Source organism: Macrosteles quadrilineatus, unplaced genomic scaffold (assembly GCF_028750875.1).
Source record: "Macrosteles quadrilineatus isolate MER2022 unplaced genomic scaffold, UCM_ALF_1.0 Scaffold_1__1_contigs__length_201487025, whole genome shotgun sequence".
Classification (NCBI taxonomy): Eukaryota; Metazoa; Arthropoda; class Insecta; order Hemiptera; family Cicadellidae; genus Macrosteles; species Macrosteles quadrilineatus.
In genome coordinates this window covers 57,140,976-57,164,389 of record NW_026542594.1, presented here as the reverse complement: position 1 = coordinate 57,164,389, position 23,414 = coordinate 57,140,976, and the positions used below count along the sequence as shown (strand labels likewise).

General features: G+C 35.9%; 1 protein-coding gene across 2 annotated transcripts in view; it reads left to right on the top strand.

Moving 5' to 3' along the window:
* The window catches only part of LOC128983185 (uncharacterized), a 139,942-nt gene that overhangs the window by 97,607 nt on the left and 18,921 nt on the right, over positions 1-23,414 (top strand). Inside the window, exon 1 of one of the 2 annotated variants that reach the window (XM_054402376.1) lies at positions 6,211-6,373. The exons of the other annotated variant lie outside the window; for it this stretch is intronic. Within the exon in view, the coding sequence (XP_054258351.1) occupies positions 6,299-6,373 (75 nt within the window). The 5' untranslated portion in view covers positions 6,211-6,298. Of the gene's footprint in view, positions 1-6,210; positions 6,374-23,414 lie in introns of those variants that run through there. 2 annotated transcript variants of the gene reach the window in all.

The window sequence follows — 23,414 nt, the reverse complement described above, 5'->3', positions numbered from 1 at the left end:
GTGTCTTAGTACATAAATAATCAAGATTGAACAATAAATTAAATATAAATCTCACAGTAGTACGGGTTAAGTTTTATCACAGATTAACAGTGTATCTTTATACTGTGGTTTTATGGGATTTAACTTCAACAGTTGTTTACCGAAATATATGACCGAAGAACCAATAAATTAACGTTTCCTTCACGTAGACGCCTTTACACGGGTACAGACTGTTCGCAGCTAGAGCTGTAACGAGACTTGCATTGTTGGCCAGTTGTACCTACTATGACGTGCAGACGATGTTTACACGGGGGTACAGACTGCAACGCAGCTAGAGCTGTAACGAGACTTGCATTGTTGGCCAGTTGTACCTACTATGACGTGAAGACGATGTTTACACGGGGGTACAGACTGCAACGCAGCTAGAGCTGTAACGAGACTTGCATTGTTGGCCAGTTGCACCTACTATGTAGGGCAAGGGTAAAGTGTGACGTGAAGACGATGTTTACACGGGTGTAAAATTGTGTAACCAGATATCTTATAATGTGTTGACTGTAGTATTATTGTTTGATCATAGTACTATGCACTTAAAGTTCCCCTTATGAAAAAGTTTATAAATGGCCATATAAAATTTTTTTTTATCTGGTTATATTTGGTTTTGGACCAAATATAACCAGATATGATCATATATGGAATCCCCCAAATATGGAAATTTTTTAATAAAAAATATATAAATAAATAAAAAAATTACAATTAAACATATTTTTACATTAAATCTTATAAACTATGCATTAAAACCATAATAAAAATTTTTAATTTGAAAATTTCAAAACAAAATTTTCAAGTAGCCGACTGGGATTCGAACCCGGGACTCCAGCGTGGGAGTCTACCCCTTTGACCACTACACTACAACCGCTTCGTATCAGATGTCTTTACAAAACCCATTACGAATAAGAGAAGCTGTATTTGGTCTCGTAAAACAAGATTTTCTTAGACATTTTATGTCATTTGAAGAATTTTATTATTAATATAGCCTAACTACGTGACATAGATATTTGCAGTTGTTTGATAGCAAAGGTACAATAAATTAATTATTAATATAATATTCTCTTTATTTAGGCCTACTACACTTACAATTTTAAAATTATACGTCAGTTTTAAGATTTTGTTGCGTTATAGTAAAATTGTACAATACTTGATACTTACTTGATACTTGAAGATTTCCCACTGGAAGCGTCACTGCGCCGTGGTCGTCAAAAAATATTGGCCTTTTCATTTATCTTCAAAGTACTCTGTCAGTGAGTAGTATGGCCTCTTCAATAAATAATTCTTGAATAACATCTTGAATTTTTCTATTTCTTCAATATTTTTTATTTCAGTTGGGATCTTGTTATAGATTTTGGAGCACATAAATTTAGGGCCATTTGCTACTAAAGTGGAGTTTACTTGGGTTAGGTGGACATTTTTGCATTGCCTTGTGTTGTAGTTGTGGAATGCTGCATTTATTAGGAACAGTTGTGGGTTCTTCTTTACACTCAGTGCTGACTCCAGGATAAAAAGTGCTGTCATGGTAAGGACCTTGGCTTCTTCAAACAGTGGCTTACAGTGTGCGAGAAATGGTTCCAAGAAAATAGATCTCATTATTCTTTTTTGTAGGAGAAGTACTCGTTGGGCAGCTGGGCTGTTTCCCCATAGTAGGATCCCATATTTCATGATGCTGTGAAAACAGCCATGGTATATCTTCATTAGTACTTCTTTTTCCAGGAGTGGTTGGAGCCTTCGAACCATATAGCAAACTGCCGTGAGTCTCACAGATATGTTGTCTATATGTTTGTGCCATCTCAGGTCATCACTGATGGTTAGGCCAAGATATTTTACGGAATTATCAATGTTAATGGTTGATCCTCCTGAGCGCAGTAAAGGGCAACAATCTGGTTTTTTCCTATTGTGTATCTGAAGAGCCTTTGTTTGATACAGCCTTTGTACAATAGATGTATGTACAGGATTTTGTCATCTGGGTTCAAATCTGGATACTTTATTACTTTACTACTAATTACTTTAAATGAGAAATGCCTATATTATCTGCCCCCCACTGTACCACATTTCAACTCAATCAGTTCAGTAGTTTGTGCTTCCGAGAGCAACAAGAAAATACACAAACTCACAAACTTTAAGATTTATAGTATTATATTATATATTATAAGAAGTGTTTGGGAGTCCAGTTACAAAATCCAAATGTGGCAACTATTCCTTATAATAATTCCAGTTATTGTCAAAAACTCATTTATACATGAGCATAAATGGAAAATTATTATTCCGTATATGAGTAATTTAATTCCATACCTGGGAGTCATATATGGCCATATAAAGACCATGATTCCATATATGGAGGATATTTATGGCCATATATGGGCAATAATTTCATATATAGAAAACATGTATGGCCATATATGGACAATCATTTCATATATAGAAAACATGTATGGCCATATATGGCCAATAATTCCATATATAGACTACATATATGACCATATATGGACACCACCATATATGGATACAACCACATCTGGCCATATCTGCTTCCATATATGTCCATAAAAAACCATATATGGCTTTATGAAACCATATATGGAATTTTTATATGGCCATATATGGCCAGAAATTACTTTTTTATTGGGGTCTAATACACAAAACACACTGCAGTAACTTTTATTAAAATAAAGTGTACGCTATGTAAAAAGTTTAGATTATTTTATTTTTACGGTAGAATGCATTGTTATAAAAGTACAACAATGTCAGAATCTATAATATTAAAACGAAACAGTGTTTTTTTATTTCACGATTCTGAATCAACCACTCGACTGATTTTCATGATTTTTGTGTTGAAAGAAAGATAATTTTGAGAACTAGGGAATGTCGAAGCCATAATTTTAGTTCAGGGTCCCAGTTTTTTAGAAATTAAGTTTTAATTTTTAAAAAGTCTAGCAGCCGACGCTAAGATTCTACACTAGCTTTTGGCATAAAATTATTTGCTTAACATAACAGCTGTAAACATTCAGCTTTTGTGTCACAAATTCAGCATTTGGATAAAAATGTAAAGACATACTTAGGGTTGAATTATTTATACTATGTGTAATGCTAATCATTTAAACGTTCAATTATTCTGTAAGAGGATGACAGATTAATTAAATATACATAGTAAAATACTAGGATGTTCAAATGTTCAAATATTTTTTAAAGCAATCTTTGTAATATTCGATTTGTTTTAGAGCAATATAATTTGTTTTAACAAACAGCTGGTTAAATATAAACTATGGAACTATGAGGTTATTTTATTTACTCTTATTTTGTCATTGATTATAGGAAATAAGTAAGATTAGTAGAGATAATTAGATCACAGTTTAAAATAGTTTAGACCAAAATTAATTAAACCACAGTACATGTCGAGGCTCTGGACACGAGTCTTAATAAAAAAGGATAAGTGCAAGTTATTTTACTGCTCCACTTTTCAAGGAAAGATTAGAAAAATAACAATGTTTACATGTTTTAATTCTTCATGGTAGCTTTTTGTTTACAATTAATGTTTGTCTGCTTTAACTGCTTAACTGTTTGGATTAGGCCCGGAAATATTGATGTCATAAAAAGATCAAAGATAATAAGGAATCCCGATTTTAAATTACCACCACAACCTCAGCCGGGTTTTATACAAAGATTAGATGGATGACATAGATTGAACACAACGTTATTGACCTAGGATACTGCAGTTAGACAAACCATCCTTTTATGAAATCGTGTTTAGTTGAGGTTACGTGAAAATATCACTTTTATTTTAACTATGAATATATTGTAGTTCAAATTAACTTATATGGGAAATTACGATGTACGTTTATTCAACGAGGGTGGGTAATTATCAAGGATAGAACTGATAAACGGTATGGATAATAAACATTGACAATTACGTCATTAGCTTTACTAGCGTGTTTACTTTTTATATTCCTGCTACATGTGACCAGTTCTTTTTTTTCAAATGAATGTTATTTGAACCAAACAGCTGTTTCAAAACAAACTGTTATTGTTTTTACTTTTCTTTGTATTCACTTATTTATTTGGCAATTAATGCAGTGAAATTGATACAAAGGATAGGCGTGACGATTAGTTTTGATGTTAGGACACCAAAGTTAAATTAAGTGTACTGTGAATTTTATTGGATATTATCGTTTTATTTTAGGTCGTTTCTATTCAGACCTACTGGAAATTGTGTATAGTAGTTGTATTGTGGTGATAATAATTATGGAAGAAGCAGGTATGCTATGGAAGGTGGTATCGTTGAATAGGTCTATACACTTCTCAATTGACTATTACTCTCTCTACTGTAGGCTACTTATAATCAGTGTGCGTCTGTGCGAATCGGTTGCAAATCTCACTTCAACGCTTTTCACATCGTAAAAATTGCAGAAATGCTGTTTTATTGTAAAATTATCGGATTTAAAATGCATATCGTATAGGTCTATGATGGAATAAAAACATACTAGTGTCCCTGTTGCTCGAATTCGAGCAATTACTAAGTATTACAGGTGTTATTTTAAAACGAATAACAGTCATAATTTCTGGTGACTTTAAAAGATTAGACTCAACTCAAAGATTTCGGAAATACTCAAGATGTACATAACAGATCGAACATTTCTTGAAAATATCTTATCATTTTAAAAAAAAGCTGATCTTGTTTTTTCGTGTTTTCTACGAATAGCCTTAGTCATAGCCACATTTGGCTGTCCATAATAACGATTATAAATAAAAACAAAAACATTATTTCTATTTATTTTTCTTGGTGGTGTTCTATGACTTTCCTATGTTTCCATAGTTTGCAAATCGGCTCTTTCAATGATTACTAAGAAATAAAGCACAGTGTTCTTAAGAAATTCAGTTTTCTATTTAGTATATCAAATTATCCAGGCTCTCTCGCTTTTTTTTTCATTGTAATATTTACGCCAACTCCAATTTAAATAGTAAATATTTCCTTTCAGCCAAGTCAGTAAATGTTTGTAGCAAACTGTTAAATTAGAAAACTTGTTGACTGTTTACAATTAACCTATGTTCTTCTCACTTTTAATTTCTGACAACAGCTGGAGTTTCATAACAATTTTTGTTTCCCATGTTAATCTTATGGAGAAATACGAAACTTTAAAGGGCCCCAGGGCCTCACTCTCTAATTATTTCCCTAAAAAGAAAGTTTTCTGCACAACTTCACGTTACGCTCTTTCCAATAACACCAAAAACATATCAACATATCAATCGGTTCAGTAGTTTAGGAGGAATAATTGTCACAGAAAACCTGCTTGCGTATTAAATAAGTATAGATTTGGTTACACAACATTTGTTTACAACATGATTTTTCACATTAAAACTGCAAGAAACTTTGTCTTTATATGTGTAAACTAGCTGATCTGAATTGTACACGGTTTTAATTGACTACTGAATTCCCGTACGTAGGACGGGCTAACACCTCGTTATTTTTGAAAATATATTCCCAAACATATCAAATCTATCTACATAATGTATTTAACACTCTCAGAGGTCACATAGAAATGAGCTTACAGAATACTTTATTGTCTATAATATTATGTGGAATGTGACACGAGAACAAGCGGATGCGGATGTAGTTCAGGTTAGCGCTATTCCAATATACACTGTGAGTGTCAAACACCGTTAGTATGGCGATAGATTACTTAAAACAAGATTCTTATCTCGTATTATTATAATTCTCCAACATCATTAAACGGTCCATAAATTAGATAGCCTTGGATAAACCATACTGTAGTCATAGTGTTAAACACTACTAACTAACATTTATTTAGCGTTTTACGATTTATTGAATTATTACTTCGACTTATTGTTGGGAGGAACATTAATCCCACTAATAATGTTCCTCCCAACAATAAGTCGAATGAATAATTAAATACTGTAAGCGTGTTCTTGTTAAGCCAAATTAATGCGGTCAAAGAAATAGCTCGACCATTGAACTACTGTATTTCCGTGTAAACCACTCAAGTCCTGTTGAGAGACATCAACTAACTGCTGTACAGTATTTGTTATCATTAAGGTCAGAGACCCCGGGACTCATGCAATCGTGTGAAGCGACCAATAAGAGGGGCGTGGGGGGAACAAGGAAAACGCGGCGATAGAGCAGAGAGCGGCGCGAGGCGCGACTGCGTCAGTGTGAGTGTAGTGCAGTCAACCAGTCAGTGTGTAGCGAGGACACCATGGAACAGGACGTGTGTTGTCACTAGTGTTGTGTGTGTGTGCGCGCGTGTGTGTCACTATGCGAGTCAAGGTCCATCATATGTCAGCACCCATTACTATGATCAGATCGGCCCCGCATACCCATACGCAGAATGTGAGTTCCACTGTCATCTGTCAGACACTTTACAGTATCTAGTGTTATAGGTTATGTTTACAACTAGCGACTCATTCACGCGGGGCCACATGTTTGGTTTTTATCAACTATTAATAGTGTTTTGTGTATAATTGATTACAGGGGTGTGAATACGTCAATTGTGTCGATTAATAATTATAACGTTAGTGAGTCGATTTAAAAATACTAGATCAAATCAATATCATACTAGTAGCCTAACTTAATTTTGATACTGTTTATTAAGTATAATTACTACTTGATTTAGTCAACACGCTCATTGCGCTGTGGCATTTACACTTTAACATGCTGTGTTGACGGATGCGTAGTGTTTTAACTATTTAAGGAGTTTTTTAATTGGAAGCATACAATGTACTTTTGCCGGTGTTCTAATTGCGAGATTAAACAATAAATTAAATGTAAATCTCACAGTAGTACGCATCATGTAGTCTCTTCAGTTGTATATATAACCTATCAATTCTTTTTAATCAATATTTAAATATATACGTTTAAATATTTAAGTGTATATACAAAATAAAAACATTTCATATTTAAATATATATACAGTATATTTATTTACTTTCACATTTCACACATAAATAGTTCTAAACAGTTGTAACTTATGTGAAAATATTTTTAATAGGCTATTTCCACAAGAAAAATACATAAAAGCAAACACTGTGGGAGTGAGGAGCATAAAACCAGTGATAGAAAGGAAGGGGATTAACTATTCATAACACACGATAAGCGAAAACATTTTTATTCCGTTTAAAGAAAAACAAAATTCTACGAAAGAGTGCAAGCGAGACAGTTAGTTCTGAAATAAATTTGTCAGTTTCCTCGTTTACACCGAACCAATCGGAGGAACGGATGGAACGAGGAAAGTAAGGCGCTCGGTGCGGCTGCGGGGCGGCAGGCGGCACGGCAGTTTCAGTTTAGTCTGTGTCGGACCAGCCATGGAGCAGGACGTCTGTGTTTGTTATCAATGACAGACGATCGCCACTGCCATCGTGATATGCGAGGGGTGTCACTGCCACGGTCTTGTCCACAGCCACTACCATCGTACACACACACACACACAACGGTAAGACACAAGCAATTACAGTACAACCTGATAAATATCTCTGAGAGACTCATCATATTGTCTACTTCCTAAAGTTACGATTTATCACTGTTACATTATAGCAGTGCCTTATCACCTCATCTATTCCATTAAAAAGCGACCCGTTGATAATATACAGTGGGGTGTAAATGTATGTATATTAATTCATACAACAACAAAAACATTTCCGATGTACTTAAAGAGTATTAAGAACCTTAAATTAACTCTTAAAAATGTTGTACTTGACAAAAACACTCTCTTCATTTTGTGTTTAAACTGTGTTTGCCTTCACAGTCACCATACCTACTTTTGCACACCTCTGTATTAAAAATAGCCTACTGACGACAATTGAAAAAAAATACAATTGTCCAATTAACGTTATTGTGATGGTTGATTTTTGCAATGAATTAGTATAACAACAAATCATCTAAGAAAAATTATATTAGAATCCTAGTAATTAATTATAATACGTACTAGAATATCAATGTATTATTTAACTGACCCAAATCTCGACTTATTCACGAACAAATCTAGACATGTTGCATAGTGTTGTTATTAATTCCAATAAATTCTAATGTATCTTTATTGACCATCAAATGTAACCTATGATAAACGATCAAGATATCGTGGTGAAAAAGTTGACATTTTAACTGGACAGTTTCCGTAAGGTTAGCAACATGATGCGTTATTCAATGAGGCGAAGGTAAATTAAACCCTCGCCAAATACTTTTGACAATGTTTTGCTGTGTAAACATAACAAGTTTGAAACTGCTTTAAAATAAAACAAAGAAAAAATTACTTTTACAATATAGACAAATTTAATCGCCGTGTTTAGGCTGTATTAGAGCGTACTGGTAATTTCGTTATGGAATAGACAAAAGTAGTTTATAAAATTTAAAAACTATAAAGTATTTAATACTTTATTTAGGCCTACTACTTTATATAGTATTAAATACGTATACATTTTTTTAATCTATTCTAATATATAAAAATGAGATGGTGTGTTGGTTGGTAGGTTGTTGTGTACGTGTGAACCGATTGAAATCAAATTTCGTATGAAGGTAGCTTATATACGTGTGGTTAACATATAGGCCTATTCCTGTTTTAATATTTCACTTGGGCTACGCCCCATGGGCTTCCAATACTTAATAAACAAATTAAACATTTGTACTGTACATGGTAGCCTACGCAAATTGCGCTGGGTAACAGGGTCCAATAAGTTACTTGTTTCCAGGGCGAAATGAATCCAGTGTTACCACCCTTTGACTACAACTATCCTATACTATACTACACTATCCTCCTATATTATAATGAACTTCTGTGTCCAATAATAGTCAATGGTATTACCACAGCCAATATACCATTTTTAATTGGTCTATAGTCTGTGGTATTAACCCATTTACCTTTCCAACATAATGTTTGTTTTGTTTAGAACAGTCATTAGGTGAATAGAACCACTAATTTACAGCCAAAAGGCAGAAATGCCTTAAATTTTTACACTATTTAAAAAAATAGTATATATATATATAACAACAAGAGTAAAAGTGAGTCATTGCATATTTGAGACAATGTTTGAAGTGCGAGATTTATCGAGCATATACGTATAAATTAATACACTTTTTCATTTAACTGTTGCATTATCTATAAGATAATTTAATTATATAGGTTGTTAATGAGTAGCGTATTTACATGTCGCTTGTATACTGAGAGCCCTGTATCGTATCGCGATAAACAGGTCTACTTGCAAATACAATAATTTGTATATAAAAGCTTATAAGATTGTGAATCGTGTTATTTTATTCCTATTAGCGTTAAAAATCATTGTCTTTCGTATACGGGTTGGTTCAGTACATGCACGACCAGTGTGAAAATAACTAGTAAAGATTTTTTTATTGAATGACTATTCAAATTTAGCCAATTTACAATAATAGTGAATATTGTAGTTTTGATGTAACCCGTTCAAATTCATATAGGATTATTATCCTACATTGAACAAACAAGTGGAAACTTTGAGAAGAGGTTTCAAAAGGGAATAAAAGTATCACGATAACTTGTATTCCCTACTAGCTGTGTGCCCGTTCTAAGTTGAAACCTTCCATATTCAGAACAGGAGTTGGTTTGCATATTTAGTGTGCATTTTTCCAGATATGCTGGCAAAACTATTACTGTATAGGAATACATATAAAGATTTGCAAATAAAATATCTGACAGTTTCAAGCCAAAACGAATGCTTCGCAATTAAATGTCATCCGATCGTGTTAGTCCATATTTTATACCTAATGATAAAAGGAATTGCTTTATAGATCCAAGAGGCATAGCCCTAAGGTAGGTCTGTAATTGAAACTTACTTTTCACACTGGTTAAAAGTAGTTAAAATACTACCTCAACCTCACTACTGCACACTTTATTCGGGTTGAAATTTTCTTTAACAAAGGTGCTCTTGTCTTTCCACGAAACACAGATAAATAAGGACATTAATGCGTTACCAACAAACATACACACACAAATACAGAATTGAATAAGGGGAAAATACTATTTAAGCAGCTACTGTCATGACAGAAAGGTCATGTTCCTTTTAAACTAGATCACATAATCCTTTGACTGGGACGGGTGGCGTCGTCCTGTAATCCAGCTACTAGGAGGTCACGAATTGTGGATATTTATAGGCAAACACTGTGGATGCGATGCTCCCTGGTGTGGATTAACGTCCGCACGAGTGAGTACTCGACTATCCGCAGTACTATCCTGATAATTAAACCAATTCGTTAAATACCAAGGGAAAAATGTGGTTCGGATTCCACTCTAAACTGTAGGTCCCTTAGCTGCCGTTAGCTATATGGGCTATTAATTAACAGCTGTGTCTAAGGAACATGTCGGCCTTAGTCACTAACAAGACTAAAAGATCGCACCACTCATCATACACTCATCCTTCACTCATATTTGGGTTAAAATACGCACATAGTGGCGTCCCCATCTTAAATAATTGATAATTGATAATTGATAATTGATAATTGATAATTGATAATTGATAATTGAAATGTCATCCGATCGTGTTAGTCCATATTTTATATCTAACTAGCTGTTGTACCCGTGCTTTGCAACGGGAAGAAAACACGAAATTGAAACATTTTGATCTTTACATCTGTTAATAAAATAGTTACACATAAGCCTTTTAAAAACAAAATTTAACCTTTATGACCTTTATAGGATAGATGTTGTCATAAATGTAAAAAATAATAGTACTGCACCCTGTTGGTAAGCCTTGTAACTTTTTAATGCTTTTCAATATCATAGAACCAACTTGTGTAGTTGAAACAGCTGACAAAATTCTTTTATTCCTTTTAAATATGATTACACATAAGGTTAACATGGGAAACTCCAGAGCCACTGGGGCGGAGCCCGAAAGGACTTTTGAGATAAGAATGCGTCTATATGTTAATTGGGAATGTGAGCTATCATCATACCAAATTTCAGCCCAATCAGACCAGTATTTTTCGCGTTTGCTTGACACAAACATACATACATCCATCCATCCAAACTTTCTCATTTATAATATTAGTAGGATTAGTAGGATGATAAAATGAATTGCTTTATGGATCTAAGAGACATAGCCCTAAGGTAGGCCTGTAGCCTAATTGAAAGTTACTTTTCACACTGGTTAAAAGTAGTTAAAATACTACCTCAACCCCACTACTGCACACTTTATTCGGGTTAAAATTTTCATTAACAAAGGTGCTCTTGTCTTTTCCACGAAACACTGAGAAATAAGGACATTAATGTGTTACCAACAGACATACACACACGAATTCAGAATTTACACAATAACAAAATAATTATTTGAAAGTGTTGATAGTGTCATCAAATTTTATGATAGTAATCGTATTTAGGCCTAATCAAACTGTAAAATTGGTCTAAATCCGTTGGCAAATATATAAATAAGTAAATAAATACACAGTCCACAAAACATTGATACGTTAACAACGTCGCTTAAACGTTTATTATTTATTTATTATTTATTTACTTTGTATGGTCGCAGATTCATTGAAAAGTATTAAAGTACCGGTAACGTAAAGCTTTAAAAATTCATGATAGTTTGCTAAAAAAATCTATTACCTTATTACCTAGCTATCTATTCAAAATAAACTATTACCGTAGCACTCATCCAATAATGTACAGATAAGTAGTCAGAAGGCTTTACAATCGAGTTCGTTATTCGGAATGTAAATAAATTACTTAATCACAAATAAACCTAATGACCTAACAGTAAAAAAACCTAATAACAATCAAAAATATTAGCCTACAAAAAATAATCATGCAATTTTTATTTGTATAGAAATTCTCAGATTCATAGTTAGACCTATATACATATTCATATTTTTTTGGCATTTGCTAAAAGAAAATAGGCTACGTTTAGATCGCAAAATATTAAATCGAAAATGTGCTACAATTACTGTTATCAATAACGTAATATTATAACGTGGCTAAACTTAATTTGACGCAAAGTCTGTAAATATAAAGCTAACTGTTCTGTTTTTAGTTTTGTATCGATTTTAACTAGTTTTCTGCCTGTTCTTCGCAACGGAGCAAGACTACTTAAGATAAAAATGTAGGTATCTAAATATACTGTAAAAAACAATTGAATAACTTACCATGCAAATTACACATGCATAAACCTCAATCGTAGGCCTACTTATTGCTTAATTCAATCAAGATCTCTTGTATTATAACTTAAATAAGCTGTTTGGCAGAATCCAAACTAATAACTTTTTACATAGAAAATCTATAAGAGTCAAAAGGTTAACTAAGGCGAAAAGCAAATAAAGAAATACAAATAAAATCAAATGTATCAATTGACTTATACCATTGACTATTAGTAGTTGACTATTAAATGTGATAAAAAACAATCCTGTAATTAAGGTAAATGCCCTATGGGGAGGGTTTATTGAAAAACTATTTTTTTTTTGTGGAGGGGGGGGGGGGTACACCAAGACCTTGCATCCAAGTATGGGTTGATAGGGGTGAGGCTGGGATGGTGTTTTCTCAAAAGTTTGTGACCTTTGTTAGCTCTGAATATAGATTCCAAATTAAAATAAATTAACCGCGCTTTCTATGTCACTTTTATAAGTTTAGTCACACAACTAAATTATTGTAGTTCTATTGATATTTTACCATAACTGGAAACGCTTGCTAATAATAGTGTTAATAATTTAAAAACCAGATTAATTTGAACAAATAGTTTTAGAGTGTACGCAAATGGAATTTCTCATGCTGATACTGACTGTATCACAAACAATTGAGAAAGGAGTCCAAGCCCTTTAAATGTTTGTGTTATTTAAGTATTTATAACAGCTACAAAATGATAAAATGCAAACATACGTTTTAAAAATAAAATAGCGAAGTTGATTCCGGAAATAAAAACAATTTACGTGAATCGGGCCCGGTTTGAAGCGTCACGGATCACGGTAGTATGCGACATTTAATGCTGAAATAGTTTCACTCCATGTACAACACTTGGTATGAATCCACCGTGCTAGATTTACTTTTCCAACCCAATCCTACCAAAACCTTGGTAATCCTGTTATTTTGATCCAGTAATTATTAAAAAAGTTATCAAAACAAACGTCGATACAGACTAACTAAATATCCTTTATGGATGTGGGTAGGCTGAGGCTGAATACAAGGGCTAGGCCTACTCTAATTTAATATTAATGGTTTCACCGATAAATACTATCCATTACTTAGCTTTGCCTCTGTGTGCTAGTGTAACAAGAGACGGCAACAAGCACCTAAACATTTAAGATTTTGTGTAATTAGAGTAATTGATCAATGACGTGTTTAACATTGATTTCACAACACATGCTGTTTGTTTCTATGCTCAATCACGGGTATGTTTTGCATGGGTGAGTGTTATTTCAAAACCGTTTCTTGGAACAAGACGAGGAAAACTTAACCTTACATAACGCCTTATCAGCCACCAGCTCTTATTCTCGCTGTGCTTGTCTACAACATTTCATATTACATTGTTTGATTTTTCAATAATCATCAATTTACAGCGATTTTTTTAGCTGAAACAACTATGAATATCCTAAACATTTTCATTCTCAGTATCTAGCTTTTTGTAACTGCAAAAAACACATTGATTTAAAATTTGGCAATCGAAATTTATACTACTACTACTACTACTACTACTACTACTACTACTACTACTACTACTACTACTACTACTACTACGATTACTGTTAAATTCTAAGTACTGTAAAGCTGAATTATTAATACTTCATTACGACCGTCACTCATTATAAAGACAAAACCTATATAATTCGGATGTGATACACCGATATTGTGTTAAGTATGTATGCACGACATTTTTTTTTTATAAAAACTTTATAACAACTATGGAAACCCAATCAAGCTTGTAAATTTCTGTCCTCAATCGGAATTTTTGTTTATATTTTCTGTAAGAGCGTGGTCCTACAGCTGCATCCTCCGGGGGCTTGACGATTAGATTGAGTCCACAGTTTGGCCGTGTCTTCATTGTACAGTTATGTGGCTCTGCGAAACACTCAAAAGAATATGAAGCGGATATTCTCAGGTGTATTTCAAAACAGCTTACCATGTACCAACTATATACATACGGTGTACATACATACACTTACTCCCAGTCCCCACATACATCAATAAGGCTCGGCAGTGTTCTCAACTCTAACTCTTCATAAGTAAACAGAATTTGACAAAGGAAATCCTTTAAAAAGTGCTCAGTGTATTGGACGTTCAGCCACTAATTAACGTATGTAAAACAGCTAAAAACATTATAGTGTGGTGAAAACGCTTTTACGTTACTGTATTGCTAATTGTGCGTGTATTAAAACAAACTTCTTAGTTTTTTTTCACGTTGATTTGACTGAGCATTTCTCAGCTGTGCTCTATATTTATACAATCAAATCATTATTCTACCAATCTATATATATTATATAAAAGGCAAAGCCCTCACTGACTGACTCACTGACTCACTCATCACTAATTCTCCCACTTCCCATTTACCTAGGAGGCTGAAATTTGGTACACTGATTCTTTAGGCATTAAATAGGAAAACTAAGTGGTTTTTATTCTGATCGGACTCTCGGGCTCCGCCCCAGTGGCTCTGGAGTTTCCCATGTTAACCTGATGAGTACTCATATTTAAATGGAATAAATGAATCTTAACTTAACAGCTGTTTCAATTAAACAAGTTGGTTCTGTTCTATGATGTGCAATAGCATTAAAGTTACAAGGATTACCAACAGGGTGCAGCACTATTATTTTTTTGCGAATTTCCCATATAGGGAATAAGCTATTACCGTAGTACTCATGGTAAGACCTGGACCCGGGACCGATTTTTTTTTTCGTTTTGAGGTCCGTAGAGGCCAAAAACACCATCCGTTCAAATTCATATATATATAAATATATATATACCATAAATATATATGTTCATATATATATATTTATATATATATATATATATTTATATATATATATATATTTATATATATATATGTGTCCGTTAGCGCGATAACTCGAGCAAAAATGATCCGATTTTGATGAAATTTGGTACAAACGTGTAAACCTACATTTATTCGAACGAGTTAGCGAACCAGCATGATCGGACCATGGGAACGGGGGTTTATGGGGGCTTTTATGGGGTAAAAATGGGGTTTTCCCATTTTTGACCCAAAAAACATAAAATTTTGCAATTTTTTTCTAAACTATTTTGTAGAGCTTAAAAAATCAAATAATTTAGTATATTGAAGCGTTATATTGCGCCTAATAGTTACGGAGAAAATTCCAAAAAATTGTAAATTTAAAATTTCCCTGTTATTCTTATGAAGAATAAGTAAACTGTTGTAGTTTGCTTGTTTATTAACATATTTTGCCCAAATTTGGAAAATGTTTTTACTTCTTACCAACTATTAACATTTTACATAAAAAACACTTTTACCCTCCCTGTTGCAGCAAACCTAAGTATGTTTTAAACTGATTCTTTTTAAATAGGGAATAAATGTGATATTTTTAAGGAGACATTTTAGTGTAAATCCATTCAGGGAAATGGAAATTCGCTTAGTCTGCAAGTTTGCTGCGGCGGGGGTATTTTAAATTTATGACAACAGCTTATTTGCAACCAAAAGGTGAGTGAGCAAAGCGAACGAACTTCAACCCGGAGGCGAGTTAGCGTAGCGAACGAGCTCCAACTTAAAGGTGAGTGAGTGTAGCGAACGAACTTCAACCAGGACGTGATTGAGCCATGCGAACGAGCTCACATATGAAGTTAAACGGGGCAAAGCCCGCGGGTACAGCTAGTATTACATAGTCGAGAGCTCGTCGTGCGATGCAGTACCTCAGCTCGTTTAACGTCGTTCTCCGCTGCTCCAGTTATTTATACGACCCATTATATCCTTCATTGTCAGATTGATCAACCTTTACTGTCACTTATTTTCCACTCGATTTCGGTTTGTATTGCACTGCAGGTATATATTGATATTTACGTGTAATTTGTAATTTAAGGTTCACCGCGTAAAGCTTTTGTCGGAGCGTATAAGCACAGAATAAAGAGTTAGGCATAACCTTATAAGATACATAAAGGTTAATTTCTCACTCTTTTTAGTGAATTCCCCATCCGAGGAACAGGCTATTACCGTGGGTCTCAAGGGTGGCGGAACTGTAACCTTCGGGGCCAAAACTAACCCTCGTCTAACATCGCAATGGGTACCTTTCTGACCATGGATTTTTGGAAAACGGGCTTTCATAGGATAACCGCCTGTGTACATTATTTTTAGTCTCTATTCTTGGGCATTTACTATAATGTACTCTACTCTTCATTACAGTAGTAGCAAGTTTTGGATATAATCGATAACCATGACCATACAATACCTACTCCCTACCGTACAATCGTTGTCTGGCTGGAGTGAAACGTCTATGAAGTCAGCCGCAGGTACAGGTCTTTACTGAAAAACTCGATTGTGTAGAATTGAATGACTCAAAGCTGCTTTATAAACGAATACACGACCTACTTGCTATACGTCCTTCTCCTTGCAGCAGAATCGTCTAGTCTTCTCAATATATGTCGAATAGATGCAATTGTTGTTTGCATAACAATAACTCAGCCCTCTATTCCCCGTAAACCCATTCCAACAAAGCCAAGGCTGTGAGCCAGTTTTCCTGGTGCTACCGGATGCATTCTTGTGGAGTTTTACATTATATAAGCTCAGAGCCCAGTTAGCACATTGTAATATATCTGTGGACACTACGACACTAATCTTTATCACGTGGTGTGCTATGTGTTTTGCTATTAAGATTCGTGATGAGCCACAAATCCAGGGTTAGCGACGTCACACAGTATCCTACTCGGGTTACAGTCAATGGTCAGCTCGCCCAGTCTCTACAGTAGCAGTAGGCCTATACATTGTCGCGAACCTGTGACACACAGTTCTTTGGCAAGTGTTGTGCTATAGATGTGTTTTGCTGCAACACCAACGCCGGTCGATAGAGAGTCAACAAAGCCAGGGCTAGGAGCGAGTTTTCCTTGTCCCCCCCCCCCCCGGCCCCCCTCCTGACTGGGTTAGAAGAGATGAACTATTCCCACTTTACTTCTAATGGTAAAGTATCCCTTCATCCCTCTTCCACGGTTATATTGTACCTCGTGGAGCAGTCAGATCTTTTAAATTAGACCTGTCTATGCGGTCACCGTTCAGCGACAGCCGCTGCGATCCTATAATTAAATCACACAAATAAATGGGAGTATTTACGCACCACGGGGTCGCCCCTCTTTAGTAATTGATTTGTTCAAATATAATGTTTGTAGTGTTTTGCATTTGTACTAATTCATATAGACTACTGACCTAACTTATCCGAAAGCGTATAGCCTACGTATTATTTTTAATTAAATTGTTTTGGAATAACAAGTTTTCTACTGAAAGTACTTTCATTATGTAACACGTGCTGTGATTGCTATTTTATTTACCATTTGAATTATTAAGCTTCCTCTTCAGATGAATGTTTTAAAGATTAAAGACGTTTAAAACATATCAAATCCAAACACAGTTTAGACAGGAAGAGCCCATGTCAATAAAATGATAGTGATAGTGAGTACTTTATATATATTGGCAACGCTTACTTCCTCTACCACGGTTGCGGGCTGCAGAGTGCGGCTGCAAATCGCTTGACAATTTCACAGCCGTTCGCGTGCGACACAAACACAAACCGCTGTCACTGTGGGGTAAAGTGGCCTAAAGCCGGGTTTTCCTAGGCGCGGAATCGGCGAGCGGAGAGAGGAACGCGGAGAGCGGACTCCACTTGTCTTAAGCAATTTAATGTTACTGTTTTCCTAGGCGCGGAATCGGCGAGCGGAGAGAGGAACGCGGAGAGCGGACTCCACTTGTCTTAGGCAATTTAATGTTACTGTTTTCCTAGGAGTGGAATCGGCGAGCGGAGAGAGGAACGCGGAGAGCGGACTCCACTTGTCTTAGGCAATTTAATGTTACTGTTTTCCTAGAAGCGGAGCGGAATGCCATGTTAATTTCAATTCCGCTCTCCGCGTTCCTCTCTCCGCTCGCCGATTCCGCGCCTAGGAAAACCCGGCTTTACATGACACTTTGCAACGTGGGCGGTGCAGAGTTTGATTTTGGTGCACGTTTTCCTGATTAAGTACACCTGTTGGATTGGATGTTACCATTGCCGAGTTTGTGTATGTTAGATAGCGAATCTACACATAACTAGCTACTCCTCTCTCACCTTTCTCCTCTAGATACTGTGTATACGGTGTCTCTACTCACAATGTGCAAGTGCAGAGCGTGTTTCGCATCACTCTACTATTCCTACAGTATACAGAGACGGCAAATGCTGATTGCTTAACGACTTTTCCTGGTTCTACTCCCCCCCTCCCCTATTAGGTGAGCGATGAGCGTTATTACCGCTTTACCAATACCATTACCTCCCGCGGTCTCAATGTAGTCTATAGTCTATTGTAGAAGTCTACTGCAGGTTATTCGTTGACGTTGTGTTGTGTCAGTGATGTAGTCGACAAAGGCATGGCTATTGGCTAGCGGGCTAGAGGTGCGAGTTTTCCTGGTTCTACTCCCCCCCCCTCCCCTATTAGGTGAGCGGTGAGCGTTATTACCGCTTTACCAATACCATTACCTCCCGCGGTCTCTATGTAGTCTATAGTCTATTGTAGTAGTCTACTGCAGGTTATTCGTTGACGTTGTGTTGTGTCAGTGATGTAGTCGACAAAGGCATGGCTAGCGGGCTAGAGGTGCGAGTTTTCCTGGTTCTACTCCCCCCCCCTTCCCTATTAGGTGAGCGGTGAGCGTTATTACCGCTTTACCAATACCATTACCTCCCGCGGTCACAATGTAGTCTATAGTCTATTGTAGTAGTCTACTGCAGGTTATTCGTTGACGTTGTGTTGTGTCAGTGATGTAGTCGACAAAGGCATGGCTAGCGGGCTAGAGGTGCGAGTTTTCCTGGTTCTACTCCCCCCCCCTCCCCTATTAGGTGAGCGGTGAGCGTTATTACCGCTTTACCAATACCATTACCTCCCGCGGTCTCTATGTAGTCTATAGTCTATTGTAGTAGTCTACTGCAGGTTATTCGTTGACGTTGTGTTGTGTCAGTGATGTAGTCGACTAAGGCATGGCTAGCGGGCTAGAGGTGCGAGTTTTCCTGGTTCTATCTGTCGCCAGGATTGGATTGGATTTGCCTCGGCATTTCCGTTTACATTACCTCCCCCCTTCCCCCCTCAACTAGTGGAATATTCCACACAACTCCTTGTCGATATAACGTTATTCTATCTGTATCTTCTATCCGAGTTTATAAGTCGATATCACTCTAGGTCCCCTTATTGCAGTTTATTTTACACCGCCTATTGTGTTTACGTTGTACGTATATAGGATCGCATCAGACTAATGACAACACCTTAGTCACGTTAATTCGCAAGGAAAATTGCACAGGATTCCAGCCAGTTCTCTTCACCGCTACTATATTTACCTGAAAGTGCAAAAATAGTCAAATGCCTATTATGTAAATGTTAATTAAACTGTAAGGAAGTACAACGGAACAAAACATATTAAATTAAGTTTAGGAGTATGTAATAAAGCAATTTGCCTAAATAGATTTTCGTTGACATAGTGTGGCTTAACCACATTTATTTGTCCAACAGCTGTGGAGAGTGTAGAGGAATCACCGGTAGAGTCTTATCACTAATCACCAAACTGAAATCTATTAAACGACTCCCACTGTCCCACATCACATCACACGTAAAGGTACAACTGTAAACTGTTACCAGATTAGATAACACCACATCAGTGATCAGTGCTGTTAAATCAATTATCATAATTGGCCAAGATAAATTTGCTGTGGAGCTTCTGTTATACGGTTCGCCGCATTTCACCCGATGTTTTCCTCATTGAATAATCATACTTTTCTGGCTGTTCTCGACGTTAATTACAGCCGTTTTCACATAAACTGTTAACCATCTGTATACACGGATCGGATTGTGTTTAGGAAAGGCTATATTTACATTTATTAATGTAGGCCTAATCAAGAGCTTTGAAGAAAATGTTGTTAATTTCCACGATTATTTACTCTTAACCACTTTTAACGTACACAGTGCTCAACTTTATGATTCGTAATGACATGTAAAAATTATGTGTGTTTGCTATTTATATTATTGCCAAATTATAAATAAATATCGATCTGCAAAACAGAGTGACACGGAAAGTGACTGCTATTCCAGCCTGACCTTCCTAACTGACCCACATCGTCGCCACTCACCACCACAACCCATCGTACACTTCGATATCGAATTATCTTCCTTCCACTGACTCTTCTAAAATTGTAAACAATAAAATATAAAGCTATTGATTAATGAATTTCTGAGGGCGAGACTCAATTTTACTGAAATACACACAATACCTTAAAATATTGAATTAATCTTGATCTTATTTAAATAATGGTTCCATGCAAAACTTAGATGCTTATAAAGCCCGGTTTACACAACTCGATCTCGAAACCCTAAATCGGACCCGATCGACGTTGCTCTGAAACCTGATGGTGTAAATCCGTGTTCCTGGTCACGTTTTGGCCGGTGACCAGGGAGTTCGGAAGAGATTTCCAGCCGATTTAGGAAGAAAGGGGGGATAGAGCAAGCTCGCTCCACTTCTTCTGGGAACCGTCATACAAATACACAAATCCCACAAAGAACTACCTATGGTAAAATTAAATTTTGGATTTTGCTATAAAAAAATAATATAGTATTTTAAGTTTTATTTTATAAAAAAAAACAACAACAACAAAAAACAGTAAATCGGTAAAAATTGCAAGTGGCATACGCCAGATATTCCTGAGGATTTCTGCGTCCAATAGTATACGTCTTGCAGGACTCAATACATGCAGTAGCCTATATGGTCTTTGGAGGTACAGTATCTGTTCCATCCAAATCTTCGTTTTCCTCCTTTCTTTCTTGCACGCTTGCAATGCAGTTAATGCTACTCCGAGTACAGTGTACGCTTTGTAGCATATCTGTTGTGTTCGTTTTGTGCAGTGTACAGTAAAGTTGTGTACGCGTTGGGCGGTGTACAGTTGTGTACGCGTTATTCGGTGTACAGTTGTGTACGCTTTGTGCGCTGTACAGTAAAGTTGTGTACGCGTTGGGCGGTGTACAGTTGTGTACGCGTTATTCGGTGTACAGTTGTGTTCGCTTTGTGCGGTGTACAGTAAAGTTGTGTACGCGTTGTGCGGTGTACAGTTGTGTACGCGTTGTTCGGTGTACAGTTGTGTACGCTTTGTGCGCTGTACAGTAAAGTTGTGTACGCGTTGGGCGGTGTACAGTTGTGTACGCGTTATTCGGTGTACAGTTGTGTACGCGTTATTCGGTGTACAGTTGTGTACGCTTTGAGTGGTGTACAGTCGTGTACGCGTTGTGCGGTGTACAGTTGTGTACTTATCCAATTGTACGTATTTGGCACGGCACCGCCTATTGTCACCGACAAGGAAAATAAGATATGAGCCTCTCCCACCCCACCTCCCGCCTCACCAGCACCCCGCGCCTAGTGAGTGGATAATAAGGAAATGTCGGACTAAAACTCTTTCCCAACTCTCCTTGGCCGTTATTGTAGCGTTGAAAATCATGAACATTTTCCTTGGATAATTTAGTAGTTTGGATACAGTTTAGTGAGGGGCTTTGTTGTTATAGAGGTCTATTCAATCTATATAGCAGGCTCACAGCCCTGTTATCATTTTATGCATTACCGTATTACAAATTAGCTATATCATACCCACCCTGCCTACAAATATATTGTGTTAACATAAAACCAGAGGAAGGCCAATTTTTTTATCAGATTTTTTCTTCCTTAAGCTGTTTGAATTGAGGAGTTTTGACGATTGAACGAGTTCGTTCAAATACACATTTATAGGAAGGAATTAGGAAAACGGGTCAATCCAACCTCCCATTCTTGTAAGGTGTGGTTCATAGGCCTACGTCATTTTTGCTTGGTAGGTATTAAGGTCACAAATATTACATGAGACAACTACATCTTGTGCTGAGTCTCCATACCAAGTCTCGTCTTTCTTAATTTTGTCTTAATCCTGTTCATATTATGTTATGGAGATTTGGCTAATACCATCAATTAACTTTGCCCGTGTGGACTAAAACAGTGCATTATTATCCGCCAATATTCACATAGTTCATAATTATAAAATATTTTTTTTTCAGTTAACTTCAATAACATTTATAGCAATTAATTGTAATACAGTAATTAGTCTTTACCATTTACAGAAACATTCTTTAGTAACACATAACTAACATAGCCTAATTTTTTACAACGATTAGTGTAGCTGTGTAATGTGTGTGTTTAACAATTATTGCATTTATTTTTATAAACCACTTTTACCAAATTTCCCATATAGGGAATAAGCTATTACCGTAGTACTCATGGTAAGACCTGGACTCGGGACCGATTTTTTTTCGTTTTGAGGTCCCTAGAGGACAAAAACACCATCCGTTCAAATTCATATATATATGTGTGTCCGTTAGCACGATAACTAGCGCAAAAATGATCCGATTTTGATGAAATTTGGTATGGTATAAACGTGTAAACCTATATTTATTCGAACGAGTTCGCGAACCAGCATAATCGGACTATGGGAACGGGGGTTTATGGGGGCTTTTATGGGGTAAAAATGGGTTTTCCCATTTTTGACCCAAAAAACATAAAATTTTGCAATTTCTTTTCAAACCATTTTGTAGAGCTTAAAAAACAAATAATTTATTATATTGAAGCGTTATTATGCGCCTAATGGTTACAGAGAAAATTAAAAAAAAAATTTAATTTTAAAATTGTCATGTTATTCTTATGGAGAACAAGTAAACTGTTGTAGTTTGCTTGTTTATGAACATATTTTGATTAATGTGGAAAATGTTTTTATTTGTTACTGACTATTATCATTAAACAAACGGAAAAAAAACTGTTTTACCCTCCCTGATGCAGCAAACCTAAGTACTTGTTAAACTAATTCTATTTAAATAGGAAATAAATGTTATATTTTTAAGTAGACATTTTAGTGTAAATCCAATCAGGCAAATGGAAATTTGCTTAGTCTGCAGGTTTGCTGCGGTGGGGGTATTTTGTTCTATTTCAGTTTTGAAAATTATTTAAAATACAAAACACTTTTTAAGGGGGACTATCTGTTACCCACGGGCTTCGCCCCGTTTGACTTCATTAATATTAATAAAACTATTGATTGGTCAAGTTAAGCTGAAAGTACCTGGGGACCGAGCTTTGCTCAGTGAAAATCGTTAGTTTACCCTGAAATCAGTCTTAGTATTTCAGATATATGAATCCATTCCCCACACTCCGCACTGCAATCTAATCGTCATAAACAGTTCCCACACTCC